The 16,089-nt window shown below is 58.0% G+C and overlaps 1 protein-coding gene across 1 annotated transcript in view; it reads left to right on the top strand.

The window, feature by feature from the left end:
* Positions 1–16,089, top strand: part of WNT7A (Wnt family member 7A) — a 59,898-nt gene that overhangs the window by 19,623 nt on the left and 24,186 nt on the right. Inside the window, exon 3 of the mRNA XM_010953114.3 lies at positions 2,176–2,447. Coding sequence (XP_010951416.3) covers positions 2,176–2,447 — 272 coding nt within the window. The remainder of the gene's footprint in view (positions 1–2,175; positions 2,448–16,089) is intronic.

Raw genomic sequence — 16,089 nt, 5'->3', positions numbered from 1 at the left:
CCTGGGGGGAGGGCATGTCTCAGGTCTGGCTCCCACACCTCTCAATTTGCTGCTCTGTCTTGGGTCTGATAAAGGCATACAGTATCCCTTCCGCTGCCGGCAGGGCCGCTACCATTTGCGGTCATTTGATTCCTGGGGATGGTTCTTGGTCTGCGCTGGGTATCCGGAGGCCAAGCGGGCAGCTCAGCTCTGCTGCCCGCCTGCTGGGTGGCCTGGGCGGGCCAGACTTTTCTCTTGGCCTTAGTGTCTTCAACAAATGAAGACCCCTGCTCCTTCCCTCACAGACTTCTTAGAAGGAACCGTTATCACCACCAACCATAGAATTGCGATGAATCTGATCGCTAGGGTCACTCTCTCGTGCCATGCTCCTTGCTCAATGCTTTACCTTTTTAATTTTTTCTAGTCCTCTCGACCTCCCTAAATAAAGTAGGTGGTTGTCATCCTATTTTATAGTGGAGGAACTGGAGCCCAGAGCAGTTAGGTAACTCACCCAAGGCCACCCAGCTAGAAGGCGGTGGGACAGGGACCCCCTCCCCCCGGGCCTACTTGCTGTGCACCCTGAGTCTGATTACTCTTTCCCTGGTGTCCGCGATCTGCTGGCTGTCTCCTCGGGTGTAGTCTTTTCTTGTGTGTTTGAGGCACAGTCGTGTGAGCTGGTGCCTGGGGACCGAGGCTCAGAGGAGAAGGAACTTGTCCAGGTCCCAGTCAGTCAGGGGCAGAGCTGGGATTTGAACCTGGCATTTGGGTTCCAGAGTCCCTGTGTTAACAGGGCTGCCAGTAGATGCCAGAGCCAGGCGGTGGCACGGTGAGGCCGTCGGTCCAGCAGGTGCACAGGCCTGTGTGTCCGCAGGTGGGCGGGTGGTGCCCGGGGGCAGGGGTCCGGGCTGCTTGTGTCTCAGCGGCCTGGGTGAGGAGGCCCGTAGGGTGAGTGAGGGGTGGGTGAGGAAAGGTCTGCCTGAGTCCGGCTCACAGTGACCCGGGGCTTGAAGCAACTTGGAGGTTGCTGTCTCCCCTGCCTCCTCGGCCACCCATCCCCAGCCTCCTGAAGCACTTCCTCCAGACTGCTCCCTTCCTTCTGGGCCTCTCCCTGCGGGGCGCTCGCTGAGCCCGGCTCGGGGCACACCTCACGCGGGGCGTGGGTCCCCTCCATCCCGGGCAGGGGTGCTGCTCTGACCCAGGGATGCCGGGTGGCGCCGATACTGCACCAGGCCTGGGTGACTCCCCACCTGGGTCCTGGCTCCTGTACCAGCTGCTCAGGACCCTTCTGCCCCGCTTACTGCCCCAGTGCCATCCTGCAGGGCTGGGGTAAGTCCTTCCTGGTAGTTCCCAGTCCCCACAGAACGGGAAGACCTGCGGAGGGGCATCCCCCCACCTGCCCGCGGGTGGTCCCCTCTCCCCTCTGCCACCCTCGTCTTCTGTGTCGCACTGAGGCCCGCGGAGGCAGATGTGAGGAGGCAGGTCCTGGCTTTGTCGGGAGATGCTCACAGCCTAGTGAGGGGGCCCCGGAGCAGAGGAGGGGACAGACCTTTACACGGCAGGTGACACACAGCAGCGATAGCAGAGCCACCAGCACAGGAGCTGCCGTGCCAGGCAGGTGTGACAAGCCAGGCCAGGAGCCGAGCGCTTTCCACCGACAGACTCTTACCTCTTGTTGTTCCCTGTCATCCCCGTGGAAAAGGGACGATGGCTGTGTCCCCGCTTCACAGCGAGGAGACTGAGACACAGGGAGGCGCGCTAAGCGTGCGCGCTGCTGCTGAGCTCTGCCCTCCCCGGGCCTCTGGCCGCAGGGCCCGTGTACACTGTGGGCGTTTAGAAGCTGCTTTACAGTGTGTCACCAGGTGCTGTGAGTGTTGCGCGTGTGCACGGCCACGGCCACGGCCACGTCGGTGTGGTGGAGAGCGAGTGGCAGTCCGCAGAGGGGTCCCTCGTCTGACCTGGAGGCGGGGCGGCTGGCCTGCACGCTCCTGTCCCCCTCTGCCCGGTCGACTCCCCGAGGGCTTTCAGTGACTGGGGAGGGGACGTGCGTCGCGTGATGGGCTTGCTCAGGACAGAGCGTTCTCGGACTCAGCAGTGGGCGCTCGGTCAGTCCGCGCAGCCCCTCCAGTGAGCTCAGCCTCCCGTCTCATCCCAGGGCGCCCGGGCCTGAACCCCGTCTCTCCACTCTCGTCCTCACAGGGAGCCGGGAGGCTGCCTTCACCTACGCCATCATCGCGGCCGGCGTGGCCCACGCCATCACCGCGGCCTGTACCCAGGGCAACCTGAGCGACTGTGGCTGCGACAAGGAGAAGCAAGGCCAGTACCACCGGGACGAGGGCTGGAAGTGGGGTGGCTGCTCTGCCGACATCCGCTATGGCATCGGCTTCGCCAAGGTTTTTGTGGATGCACGGGAGATCAAGCAGAACGCCCGGACCCTCATGAACTTACACAATAACGAGGCGGGCCGAAAGGTAGGTGGCCAGGGAGGGGCGCCGGGCGGCTCTCACAGAGACGCTGCAGGGCAGCTTGCCTGGGGCTCCGGCGTTGGGCACAGGGCTCTGCCCTTGGCCTCCTGCTGCTTGAATCTGTTGTTGCTTTGCTGTTGGTCAGGGTTTCTGCGTGACATGGAGCTTGTCGGTTACCAAAGAAGTTGAATCATTGAATCTCTGTTAAAACATATTGAATGTAACTCAGGAAGATGGAAAGAGGGGCGGATGTCAACTCTCATACTTGGGCCACAAAATCATCTGTGCCAGACTCATTGTGGGGAGGGGCTGAGGTGAGTTCAGTAGGAGTCATCCCTGTGAAGTGGCTGCCAGGGTTGGTCACCTTAACCAAGATCTGGAGCTCGGAATAATGGAGGTGACTGTTCCCTCTTCATTGCCTCCTCAGATCCTCCTAGATTCTGGGTTCAGCTTAGAAGAGTCAGGGACATCCCAGGATGTTCCTAGTAGGGGCAGCTGGGTTGGAAATGGGTCTAGACAGCCCATCCCCTGAGGAGCTGGCTGTCCAAGGGCAAGGGGGCAGATGGGTCTGCGGACACAGAGTGCATGAGGGCCTATGGGGTGGGAAGGTGTCACAGGAGAGCAGGTCCTGCCAGTGTGAGGACCGGACACAGCCACTGAGACCCAGATTAAGTTACCAGGGAAGGAGTGAGCTCCCTATCCTGGGAAGTATTTGAGCAGAGTCAGCTTAGCCAGGCATCTCGGGGCACCCAAGTCAGTGCTGCCTGGCTCAGTGGCGTCCTGGGCTGAGGCCTGACATTGGGAGTGGGCTCCGGAAGTGCCTGTAAATGCCGAGATGCTCAGGGCCTACCCTGGAGCCCGCAGGCCCAGGTGATACTGGGAGAGGAAAGGCTCTGACTTTGGCTCTGTGGTCCAGGGCACATGGGGAGGGGGACTCGGTGCCATCTGGGTGGGGGTGGACCTCTGCAGTGATGGGGTGTATGTGGGCATCGGTGGGGCCACAGATTCGGGTGCCTGGGAAGCCAGGCAGGAGCACCAGCGATGACAATGGGGGAGCCGTGCCCAGGGCTGTGGATAGCCTGCCCCCGTCAGACACACAGACCCCATCCATGTGGCCCCCACTTGGCTCCGGCCATAGCGGCTGTGCGGGGAGCTGGCCCAGGGTGGCCGCATTCTCTGTCCTGGGGCTCAGATTTTCATGCACAGGCACTTTGTGTTTTACGTGCTGGCATTTAAAACTGGCAGCCAGCACAGCAGTAACTTAAAAAATACAGAAAAAGGGAAAAAGAAAGACGGCCACGCTAGGGCTCAACACCCCCGTGCTGGCTAAGGCTGGGCCTCAGGGTGCCCACTCGGGTGCCCAGTGGTCCTGTTTCCCTAGAGCACGTCCGTGGGCCAGCCGCCTCCTGGCTCCAGAAGTATCAGCTCCCTTAATCCTCCTGGCGTCCTGGGGTAGCATTGTTATCCCATTGCAGGTGAAGAAACTAAGGCACAGAGTGGTTAAGAAATACGGTAATTGGGGGCAAAGGCAGATTTGGAAGCTTGGCATCTGGCTTTGGAGTTGGCATTCTTTGCACAAGCCGGACCGCTGTGTCGCGGTGGTCAGGCCGCGGGCTGGCACTGTGCTGCGTGGGTTCAGGTCTCAGCTCTGCCACTCATTTCTTCCTGGGAAAGTGGCAGAGCTGGCAGGAGTGTCCTCGGGCTGAGCCGAGGAGGGGCGGGGAGGAGGCAGGAGAGCACTTACCCCAGAGCCTGGCACACAGCTGGTCCTCAGCACAGGGTGGGTGTGACCACAGAGCCTGCAAACTGGTGTCCTACGGGAGGGACCTGTCTGGTGAGTGTGGTTGGGGGGTGGCCTGCACACCGGGGAGTGGGGAGCAGGACCCTGGCTTGCAGATACCCTCCAACTTCCTCTGCAGCCTCCGGCCACATCCGGCCTGTCAGAGCCTCCCAGGTGGCCACGGTGAGTCACCCAGGCAGGCCGCTCACCTGGCCTGCCCCAGGACGATGGCTTGCAGTAAATTGCAAGGCCCTGCCTGTTCGGTCCTGTGGCCGGGAGCTGCTGCTTGGTGCAGTCCATCCCTCCAGAGTTCTCAGCCGGTCGTTCCTCCCAGTGTCTGTGGTCGGATCACTCCCCAGGGCTGAGGTCACAGGCTCCCTCCTGCCCTTGACGCTCTCATCCTTGGGGGAGGACCGGACGTGGACAAGTGGCTTCCGTCTCCCAGCCTGCTTTCTCGTGTATGGCTGCCCGGTTAGGCCACAGTGGGAGATAAAGGCAAGAGTGCCTGGCCTGGGGTGAGGAGGCTCTGGTCCACATCAGGTGGGAGAGGGTTTTCTGAGCCGCCAGCTCCAGCAGGCGTGTGGGCCGTGGTTGCCGCTCTGGGTAGCTCGTGGGTGATGCAGGTGGTAGGAGCTGTCAGACATCGTAAGAGCGACCCCAGGGGGCTTCCTGGAGCAGGTGGGCCCGAGAAAATGAGTGAAGTTTGGCTCGGCAGAGGAGAGAGGCGAAGGCAGCCCTGGTCTGGTGTGGAGACATAGTGGCCAAGGCCAGGAGGTGGGGGCTTGGGCCAGTTCAGGCGCCCAGAGTGGCTGGGCTGCAGGTCCCTGAAGGGGTCAGAGCAGCCGGGCACCCACAAGGTCACCTGCCAGGCCAGGGTTCTCCCCCAGACCTTCCTGTGGCTGCCGTCCCCCACTGCCCAAGTTCCACCTCAGATGTCCCCTCCTCAGAGAGGTTTCCCTTTCAACCTCCTCCTCCCTTCCCAGGCAGTGCCTTGTTCTGGGCCTTCCCCCCTCCCTGGATCATAAGCCTGATCAGGATCAGGACCTCATGCATCTCGTTCACAGCTGCACCCTGGGGCCTGGTGTACAGAGGCGCTCTAAATAAGAGTGAATGGTTGAGTATTGTCTGGTCACTGGGGAGCCACTGATGGTTCTGGAGCAGAGAAGGGCAGAAGTCACAGAGACTGACTCCAGGGCAGCAGAGTGAGGCCTTGGGCAGAGCCAGGAATGGGGCTTGGGCATCTTGGTGGAGTGCAGGTTGGGCCTGACTTGATATTTCTGAACAAGAGTGGCTTTCCCAGCTCAGGGACGCACCTGCATCACCACCGCCCCTGCCAGCCCAGCTCCACTCTGGTTCGGGAAGGCACTTGAGGGTGGCTTCCTGGAACAGCAGATCAACCAGGCACTGTATATTTTCCAGAGCCACGAGGTAGAATTTGGGACTCCCCAGTGTGCACAGGCAAGGCCTGATTAACCCCTAATTGGGCCTCTTTGTGGTACGAGGGTGCAAGCAGTGGCCAATCGCTCAGCCAGAGCATGACAGGAAGGTGGTCTCCCAGCCTAGCCCCTCACCTTCCGCCCTCGGGCGCCCCAAGGGCCCAGACGCACAGCCAAGCATCAGGAGCAGGGCAGCTGCTCAGCCTGGGGAAGGTAGGGCTTGGTGTATGTCAGCTCTGGGCGCCATCCCTTTTGGGAGCCTCAGTTTCCTCATCTGTCAAATGGGACTGTAATCCTAGATTTGTTCTACACCCCCAGTGGCAGTCGAGGTCATACGTGGGAGACCCTGGGACCCTACCACGAGCCACTGATTCAAAAGCATGGAACCCCATCCCAGAACCCCCACCCACAAACAGGCTTCCGTGGGCCCCATGCACAGTGGAGCTGGAACCGACAGGAGGAAAGGGGCCAGCCTGCAGCCGCTCCTGGCTGCGTGTCTTGGAAAGGATCGCAGATGTGTTTATCACTGGCTCCCTCCTCCTGCTGTGAGGAGGCAAGACCCAACCTGACCACAGGCTCTGGGGCTGTTGGCAGCTGGTGCGAGAGCAGAGGAGGAGGGGAGGGCGGGGAGGGGGTGCATCCCGGGGGTGGGGTGGCAGGCCCAGTGAGGGGGGACCCGGGGGCTGCAGGGGTGCCCGCCGACTCAGCCGGCAGACCAGGCAGGATAAACGCCGTGGGTCGGGGGCACCCTGTCCTCGCAGGTCTCAGTCTGGGTCCGAGCCCAGGCAGAGCCAGGCCTCACCTGCAGGGGTGGGCCACGGGGCTAGGGAGGCCCTGCCCTGCATTGCCCACCCTGTCTCTCCCGTGCAGTTGTGTGGTCTGCGGGGTCGAATCGAAGACAGAGATGGAAGAAGCCAGCACGTCCTCTGGGGGGTGATTTTAGAATCACAGTCTCTCCCTCTCTTGGAATTTCAGGGCCATAGTATTTGGGGATTGAAATCAGACTGTTCAGGTTGGGATTTAGACTATTAGGTTTACACCCTTACATGTGGGGTTTGGAATCAGGATCGTTGGGAGGGAGAGAGACGTCAGAAGCAGTGGCTTGAAATATTTGGGTGGCAGAATCTTTGTGGCTTTGAGTCGTTTCTTTCCAGCCTTTTGGGACAGTGAGGAGATGAGCTTGCCACGCTGCTTGCCCTCAAGATGCTCAGGCTCGTGAGAGAGGCGGAGAGCAGCAGACGTGGCGGCAGGAGAGTGCAACACAGGGGGGCATTAGAACCCAGAGGAGGTGCGGTTTCTTCTTGGAGATGTCTGGATACCTCTAGGGGCAAAAAGAAGGGCCCCCCCTTAGTAGGGCTTTGAAGGATAGGTAGGAGTCCTCTAGGTGGACAGAGCAGGTGGGAGGGAGGGTGGTTCAGGGGGAAGTAACAGCATATATAAAAGCATGAAGTCCTAGAAAAGCATGGATGGGGGTGGGTGGACCCAGCATGTCTGGGAAGCAGGTGGATTATGGGCAGTGAGGCTGCAGAGGGGCTGGGCCAAGAGCAGGGCCTTGAATGCCAGGCCCAGGGCAGGGCTTCCCCTCAGGCTGATGTTTCCTGAAGAGGCTTTGGAGTGGAGAGTGCTGTGGGCGGGTTTCTGGCCCTCTCTGGGACCAAGTGGAGAACAGCATGAAGGGGGCAGGGTGGCAGCTGCCGCCCCAACCCAGCAGGGGCCACGGGTGGGCGGGAGGCACAGCTGCGCAGGCGGCAGAGTAGGCAGGACCCACCTTGGGTCGCCTTTGGGGTAGACAGCAGGCGCCGCTCCTCGCTGGGGTAGGAGCTGGGACGGGGGAGGCTGGGCTTGAGGGCAGGTGATTATTGGGGTGCTTTGGGCAGAGGAGTGGGAGCCCTGTGGGCAGCAGGTGGAGATGCTTAGGGGCCACTGGTGCCTGGAGGGGCTCGTGGTTGGAGCCACTTCCTGGCAGCCACCGATGGGAAGCGGTTTCAGGAGCCCTGGTGTTCGGCAGGATCACCCAGCAGGAAGATGCTAGTGGAAAAGCCCAGCGCTGGGCACACGGCCCTGGGGAAGCGGGCGCCTGGGCAGGAGGGGAGGCAGGAGAGAAGACAGGCAGGTGGGTTTTCGGCTGCACTCCCAAGCACGCGTAAAAAGCCCCCTGTGGGTGCAGAGAAGCCCCGACTGTGCTCTGAGCCAGCTCCTGCTGGGTCCCAGCTCTGGAAGCCCGGCCTCTCGCGCCTCCACGGTGATACTGCAGCGGGCCAGGCGGGCTGTCGATCTCTGCTGTGCCCCGGGGGGGAAGTGTGCTGGAGCTCCGGGGGCCCAGGGGAGGGAGGCGCCCTCAACCCCTTCCTGGGAGCGCAGTGACTGAGCCCAAGAGAGGCAGCCCTGGGGATGGGGGCCCAGCTGGGACGGGGCTGGCCCCTGCTGGAATGTGCCGCTCGCTCCAAGGGAGGTGAGCTCAGGGGGATGGAATTCCACCGGAGTGAGAAGTCACCTCCCAGTCCCTGCCCAGCCTCTGCTCATGGAGGGTGCCGGTCTTGTCCCTTCCTGCCCTGCCCCGTCTGGTCTGGGTGCTCCCGGAGCTCGGTTCCCGCCCTGCCCTGGCTGTACGCAGGCCTGTGAGTCAGGGGACACCAGGGACCTGGCCTCTGGCTGCTGGGGCGGGGCCCAGATAAGGTTTGCTCAGCTATGCTCCTCTCTGTGTCCTGAGGGCCACTTGCATATTTGACCAGATAGAGTGGTCACCAGTGGCATGCTGAGGGCCTGAGGGGCCGGGCCCTGCCTGGCCCGAAGCCGGCTGCCCAGGCCCGGCTGGAAGGAGGCCTCCTTGGTCTGCGGTGCCCTCCATTCCTGCTCCAGCTCAGGTGCTGATGTGGGTTCTTAGCTTCCCAGTGGAAAGACTTCCAGCTGGAACTTGAGAGACTTGGACCAGGGGTGGCTTTGAGCAAATCCCAGCCCTCCAAGGCCTCAGTTTCTTCCATGGTGGGGCCTTCTGTCTCAGAAGGGTCTTCTGGTCCTGACATGTGGGCAGGGGGGATACAGGGTTCTCAGGACCACTGGGCACCAACCACATCTCCAGCCACGGGCTCCTGGAGTCTGCCAAACGTGTTCCTGCCCCAGGGCCTTTGCACAGGCTGTTTCCCCTATCTAGAATGCCCTTCCCTCATAGGTTTGCATAACTAGTTCCTTGTATTCCTTCAGGTCTCTGCTCAGATACCCCCTTCCCAGGGAGGCCCTCCCTGACTTTCCTCCCCTACGTCCACTTCAAGTCTCTGTGTACACTATCCTGCTTTATTTTCTATATGACACTTACCACTGTATGAAATTATCTTATTTGCACAGCTTTTTATGTCTTTGTTCCCTGTCGTCTCCCCCTACAGTGTCAGCACCACGAGGGTCACAGTGCTGTGAGTTTACAGCTGCACCTCGGTGCCTAGAACGGTGTCTAGCACGTGCTGAAGTGCTTGAGAAATATTTGTTGAGTGGCTAAGTGACACGACAGGGCTCTCTTACCTGGGGGATTCCCAGGAGTAGGATTGCCCAGTAAGAAACAGGGCTCCCAGCTGAATTTGAATTTGAGGTAACAGATACTTTTTTTAGTACAAGGAAGTCCCAAATGTGTGTAGTAAATATATATTCATTGTTCATCTCAAATGAAAATTTAAATGGGTTTCTCACATTTTTAAATTAAAATTCTTATGCTGAGACATGGTCAATTCACAGGCAGTTGTAAGAATTCAGGAGGATCTTGTGTGACCTTTGCCTGGTTTCCCCCAGTAGCTCGTAAGACCGTAGGACGGTATCCCAGCCAGGTACTGACATGAATGCAGGCACGACGCAGAGCATTTCCGCCCTGGGGATGGCTGTCTACCCTTTTCAAGCCACTCCCCTCCCTCCTCTGTCCCCTCCTACTCCCTGGCAGCCACTCGTCTGTTCTCCATCTCTGCAATTTCACCATTTCGAGAATGTTCTATAAATGGAATTGCACAGTACGGAACCTACTGGGATTGGCTTCCTTCACGCAGCGTCATCCCCTCAAGATTCATTCAACCTGTCACATTTTTGAAGAGCTCGTTCCTTTTTATTACTGAGCGGGGTTCCACGGTTTGGCTACGCCACTGTCTCTGTAAGCATGCACCTGTTAAAGGATGCCTGGGTTGTTTCCAACATGGGTCTTTTACCAACAAGGCTGCTGTGAACATTGATGGGCAGGTTTTGGTGTAAACGCAAGGCTCCGTTTCTCTGGGGTAAATGCCCAAGAGCGTAGCTGCTGGATCGTACCGTCGTTGTATCTTAAGCTTGCAAGAAAGTGCTGGCCTTTCCCAGAGTGGCTGTGCCCTCTCACGTTACCACCAGCAGTGCCCAAGGGGTCCAGGTTTTCAGCATCCTCTCCTGCATCCGGTGTCATCACCGCTGTTTGGTTGTGCCATTCCAAGAGCTGCGTGTACCTCCCTGCGGGTTTAACGAGCATTTCCCTGACAGCTGGCCATGTGGACCACCCTTCTGTGTGCGAATCTGCCGCCCACATGTCCCCTTCAGTGGGGACTGTTCGTGTCTTTTGCCCGCTTTCTAGGTAGGTTAGGTTTTCACAGCTGAGTTTTGAGATTCCTTCATATGTGTGAGATGCTCGTCTTCTGTCACACACATGCTTTACTGGTTTGCAGGTCTCTCGCCCAGTTTACAGCTTATCTTTTCCTCCCCTTCACGGGCTCTTGTGCAAAGCAAAAGGTTTTAACTTTGCTAAGATCCGGTTTATCAGTTCTTCCTTTTTATGGATAGTGCTTTTGTGTTGTCTAAGAACTCCTGGCTGAGTCCTCGGAAGCTGTTCCCGTGTTTTTTTCTAACAGCTTTGTAGTTTTACATTTTACACTGAAGTCCAGCCTTTGTTTTTTTTTTTTTTAATTAATTTAAAATCAACTAAGATTTATTTCCTTTTAAAATCCATTTTTAAAATTCATTAATTTTTTTCATTTTTCCTTTTACATTTAATTGTTTTAAATTTTTTAAATGATGTCATCAGTTACTTGTGCCAGTTTCTGGTGTACAGCGTGCCGTTTCAGTCATACGTATACATACATACATAGTTGTTTTCATATTCTTTACCATTAAAGTTACTCCACAATATTGAATACAGTTCCCTGTGCTGTACAGAAGAAATCTGTATTTTATCTATTTTATTAAAATTCACTGCTTTTTAACTGTCGTAAAATACATACAACGTACAACTTACCATTCCAACCATTTTTAAGTGCCTGGTTCAGTGTCATTAAGAACATCCACATTACTGTGTAACCATCACCACCATCCATCCCCAGAACTGTGTCATCTTCCCAAACTGAAGCTCTGTCCCCCACCCCCACCCCAAGCCCCGGTACCACGTGCTACTTTCTGTCACTATGGATCTGACTGTTCTAGGGGCCACGTATCAGTCTTACAGCACCTGCCCTTTTGTGCCTGGCTTAGTTCATTGAGCATAAGGTCCTCAAGGTTCTGTGATCCGTTTTGAATTAACCTTTTTCTGTAATTCTTATTTTTTATTGAAGCACCGTCGATTTACAATGTGAGTTTCACACGTACAGCAAAGTGATTCAACTATAAATATAGATATATTTTTTTTCAGATTCTTTGCCATTACAGCTCATTACAAGAAATTGAATAGAGTTCGCTGTGCTGCACAGTAGGTCCTCAGGTGCACATATTAAGTCAAGGTTCAGTTTTTGGTCTGTTTATGTGCTCAGTCCGGCAACCCTTCCCAACCCCTCCTGTCCTGGGGAGGGGTGTGGTCTGCAGACGGTGCTGAGAACTGCAGGACGGCTTTAGACCCGGACACTGCCCTCCTTGGGCCCATTTAGTAGAGAGAGACTGACACCGTCATGAGGGCCCTGGCAAGGCCACACGCACTGAGAGGAGAGAGGAGCTTTGCACCCAGGATCTGGTTCCCAGCTCAGCCTCCCTCCTGCTCCCCGTGGCCAAGGCAGGTGGGGCTGGGCTGGATGGGGTGCTGTCCTCGGGGCTGGGAGGTCCACTAGGGACAGCCCACTGGGGACAGCCCAGTGGGATGTGCAGGCCCAGAGGAAGGAGTCAGGATGGGTCCAGGGCGGAAGCTGCTGGCAAGGGGCTGGAGGGGGGGACACCCATGAGGCCTGAAGTTTTTCCAGTTCTCTCCAATGACATAGCAAGGGCAGGGCCCAGCCAGGTCCGGCCAGTGATGCCATGGTGATAGCGGTGGATGGTGCCGGGAAGGGAGGGGTGAGACAGGGAGGCGCAGGGGTGGGGCGCAGGGGTCGGGCAGGAGCCGCCCTTCCCACAGGGAAGGGAAACGTCTCTGGGCGCCCAGCTCTGTGAGGCGGGGTCTTCAGCACCCTACTTTGCTCTGGTCTGCTGAGACTCCCTTCTCCCTCTCAACCTGGGTGGGCACAGGCAGCCTGGCGCAGACCCAGGGGAGGCGGCTGGACACGCTGGCCTGGGAGGGGCGGCATCGGGGAGCTGTCACTGCCCCCCAGCCAGTGATGGGCTGGGTAGGCAGTGGGAAAGTTGCAGGCAGGACCTGGAGCACAGAAGGAGGAACCAGCAAAGATGCAGCTCTGGTGAGAAAGTGGGGCAAGCCGGAGGGCAGGGGCCTGTGGGCTGGGAGAACACAGCCGCCAGATGTTAGTCCTCGAAGTGCACATACTGACTGACTCCCCACAAGTCCTACGAGCTTGACGTTCGTTCTCTGTTGTTCTCTCCATTTTACACATGGAAAACCGAGGCACAGAGAGGGAAAGAAAGTCGCCCAGGGCCACACAGCTGGCAGGTGCTGCCCTGGGGTCTGAATCCAAGCAGTCTGGCTCCAGATCCAGATTTTAACCTCAAACTGTTTCACCAGCCCCCAGGGTTCTTGAACTCAGATCTGTTTATCCCCGCCCCCAGCTTTCACATCCTGACTCTAAGATGTTATCCTAAGATTCTGCAATCCCCTGTCTGGGGCAACTTGGATGCTCTGTGGTCGTCAGCCCCCCAAAGGCCCCACTACCTGGTGGTTCCAGATTGTTGATTATTCAGGCGCTGTTTGTCCTCTCCCCAGCTGGTCACTGTGGCCCTGGGACAGTCCTTAGGCCACTGTCTTCTGCCTGGGAGAGGACTCTTCCCGGCTGGGAGGGAGCTTGGCTGCGTGGAGAGAAGATTCTATGAGTTGCCTGTTCCCAGCAGGAGGGGGGGCCTGGACCGTCACAGGGCTGGTGACTGGACGAGGAGGTGCCCAGGAGAGCCCAGGCCTGTGCAGAGACCTGTCACACCTCCTGTTGTCTCAGGGTTTCTGGGCTGGCTCAGCCTAGGGAAGGCAGCCCGGGACCCACATCCTCTCCCTTGACGAATCCTCCTTGTCCTTCTGGGCACGCGTGAGAGGTGGGCTCTGGAGACCACGCCCAGCTTTCCTGCTTCCTAGCTGTGTGGCCTTGGGCATGTTAACTAGCCTTTCTGTGCCAGCTTCTCCATCTGTAAACAGGAACAAGGATAGCCCTATAGAGTATTGTGCAAACTAAATGATCAGATGAATTTAAACTGCTTAGAGCCGCACTGTCCTCTGCGGTCGCCACAGGCCACACATGGCCATTTCAATTTAAATTAATTACAAATAAATACGATTCAATACTCAGCCCCTCAGTCCACATTTCAAGTGCTTGGTAGCCTCGTGGGGCTCGTGGCTCCCTGTTAGTTCCATCAGCTGCAGAAAGGTCCCGTGCACAGGCCGGCCGGGAGTGGCGGTGGGCTCAGACCTTGGAGTTGATGTTTAGGGGACCCGACAAAGGTCTCCGTGGTGGTGGGGCAATCCGTTCACCTCCCTGGCCCCCTGCCACCCCAAGGTGGGGTCTCAAATAGTGACCAGCTCAGTTCTCTTGGAAGGAATTCCCTTTGTGGCTGCTGGCCTGAGGGGGGTTGAGGGGGGTCCTCTGAAACCAGCCGCAGTGGGGAGGGGGCAGTGCGGCCAGGCCCCAGAGGCCTCCCGAGTGAGGTGGGGCCCAGGGTCTCGGGTACACCACGGTGAGACCAAGTCAAAAGGCGCCCACCGGGGACAATTGCCGCCTTTGTCCTCGGGAGGGGGAGTGGGAGTCCCGGGTGTTATCAAATCTGCCGAGACAGGGGAGGGGGAGCCGAGCGGTGGGGGCAGGCGCTGGGGGGCTGTGGAGGAACAGGGCGTGGCCTGGGACCAGGAGGAACTGGCACCCATGCTGCAGCGTCACTTGCCAGCCCTCTGAGGAGAAATCCGGGTCCTAGTATGTCCCGACAAAGGACTCTTTGCCTGACAAAGGGCCTTCTTTAAGCCCTCACCTTGCAGTGTGCCTTTGAGACACAAGCCCAGCGCTCTGTCTGCCAGGGTTAACCCACGTCTTTGGCCCGACAACCTCGGGAGTCCTTTTGGGCTCCATGTCACAGACGGGCAGAGACTCGAGCATCATCCCAGTCTCCAGGACGGTCCCTGCTGCCACAGGATGAGGGCTCCCCTGAGCCCAAGGCCCCCCCAGTATGTGTGGGGAGGGGGCAGGCTCTGGGCTCTCCACGAGTGGTCCCCCAGGGAAGAGGGTGTTACTCTCATTTTACAGATGAGGGAAACAGAGGCACAGAGCAGGGAAGTGGTGTCCTGGGGTCACCAGGTAGAAAACATCAGAGCCAGGACTGCCTCCCAGCTGTCCTGCCTCTGCAGCCACACTCTGCCTGCCCTCTCTCAGTCTCTGCCTAGCCCTCAATGGGGGGGGGGGGTGTTTTAGATCTGGAAGGATTGGTCATATTCTAAAATAATAACGATTCTGACAGCATTTGTAAAACATTTTCTAATTTGCAAAACCTTTTCGAACACTTTTTCTGGGCCAAGCCTCCCAGCTTCCCTCCAAGTGAGGGATGCAACTGTGCCCACTTTGCAGACGCCACACCTGCGGCTCTGGCCAGGAGCCGCTCTGTCTGCCGGGTGGGTGGCTCTGCAGGGCGCTGTCTAGCCCTGGGCTGCAGAGTCCTGGGTGAGGGGCAGGTCGGGGGCTCCTAGCCACACGGTGCTCTTGCCCCCAGAGCAGATGCTGGGTTTCATGCTGGGCAATGGGAATGACACGGCTGAGGAGAGGGGTAAGAGAAACGTGACTCTGCAACGTTTGCTGCGTGACCTTGGGTCGCCTCCCCCAAGCCTTAGTTTCCTCGCCGGGAGGAAGGCCGTGATGACTTGCACTTTGCAGAGGCGTGGTGCCGCCTGCATGAGAGCCACGCCGGGGAAGCGCTGTGTCCGTGCTCTGGCGTGATGAGCACTCAGGACCCGGCAGCCGCTCTTACTAACATTGTCATTACTAGTATTAGCGGTGGTGGCAGTAATTTTAAAGCCACAGTGAGGTTTTAGTTCCTGTATTCTATTCCTAAGGCTCTTTCTGGCTCCAAAGCTCCACGTTTCCCATGTGTCACTTGTGTAGTTGCTAGGAGGACTTGTGGCGGAGGAGATGTCCAAGAATTCACTGAGATCTGTCACTTCACCAGACAGAGGGGGTCGCCAGGGCACAACACCACACTGGCCCTCCATGCTCCATGACAGGTGAGGTCCATCTGGGTCTCTCAGGAGCATCTGAGCAGCCACCTGTGGAGGGAGCCCCGCCCACGCGTGGTACCCAAGCACATGCCACATCCTGGTCCTGCAAAGTTGTCCGTAAAGTCCAGTCCCCAGCCCAGTCCGCCCATCCAAACTCCAGCCCCATGCGCCCAGCTGCCTCCCTCTCCTCCCCACTCCAGGATGTCTGCTGGCCCAAGAAACTCACTGTCCCGGCTGTCACCGCTGGTCCCTTCCCCACAAATGTGCTCCTGCCTGCATCCCCCGCCAGCTCGGAGACAGCAGCTCCACCCTCCCGGTTGTCCAGGCCAGTAACCTTGGCTAGTCCCGACTCCTTCATTCACACCCCATATCCAGTGTGTTACTTCTACCTACAAGATCTGTGCAGAATCTGCCCCCTCATGTCCCCCACCTCTGACCCCGTGGGCCAGGGCGCCAGCATCTCCTACCTGGAGGAGTACCGCTGCCTCCTAACCTGTCTCCCTGCTTCCACCTTGGCCCCTGCAGCCTTCTCAAACCTAAGTTAAATTGTCCCCTCTCTGCTCATAACCTCACAATGGCTCCCAACTCACTCAGAGCAGAAGCCAATGTCTTCACAGTGGCCGACAAGGCTTTTCATGGCCTGGACCCCTGTGACCTCTGACCTCATCTCCCACTTCCCCTTCACTCCCTGTGTTCCATCTACACTGTTCCTCAAACACACTGGGTACATCCCTACCTCAGGGCCTTTGCACTTGCTGTTCCTGCTACCTAGAGTGCTCCCATCCAGACATTCACCCCTTTACTGCCTCAAGTCTTTAATCAAATATTGCCTTCTTAAGGAGGCTTTTCCTGTACACTGTATTTGAAATTGTCCCCCTGTCTGTCTCA

Source organism: Camelus bactrianus, chromosome 17 (genome assembly GCF_048773025.1).
Source record: "Camelus bactrianus isolate YW-2024 breed Bactrian camel chromosome 17, ASM4877302v1, whole genome shotgun sequence".
NCBI classification, from domain to species: Eukaryota; Metazoa; Chordata; class Mammalia; order Artiodactyla; family Camelidae; genus Camelus; species Camelus bactrianus.
The sequence above is the reverse complement of the archived record's forward strand: the minus strand, read 5'-3'. Positions and strand labels throughout refer to the sequence as shown.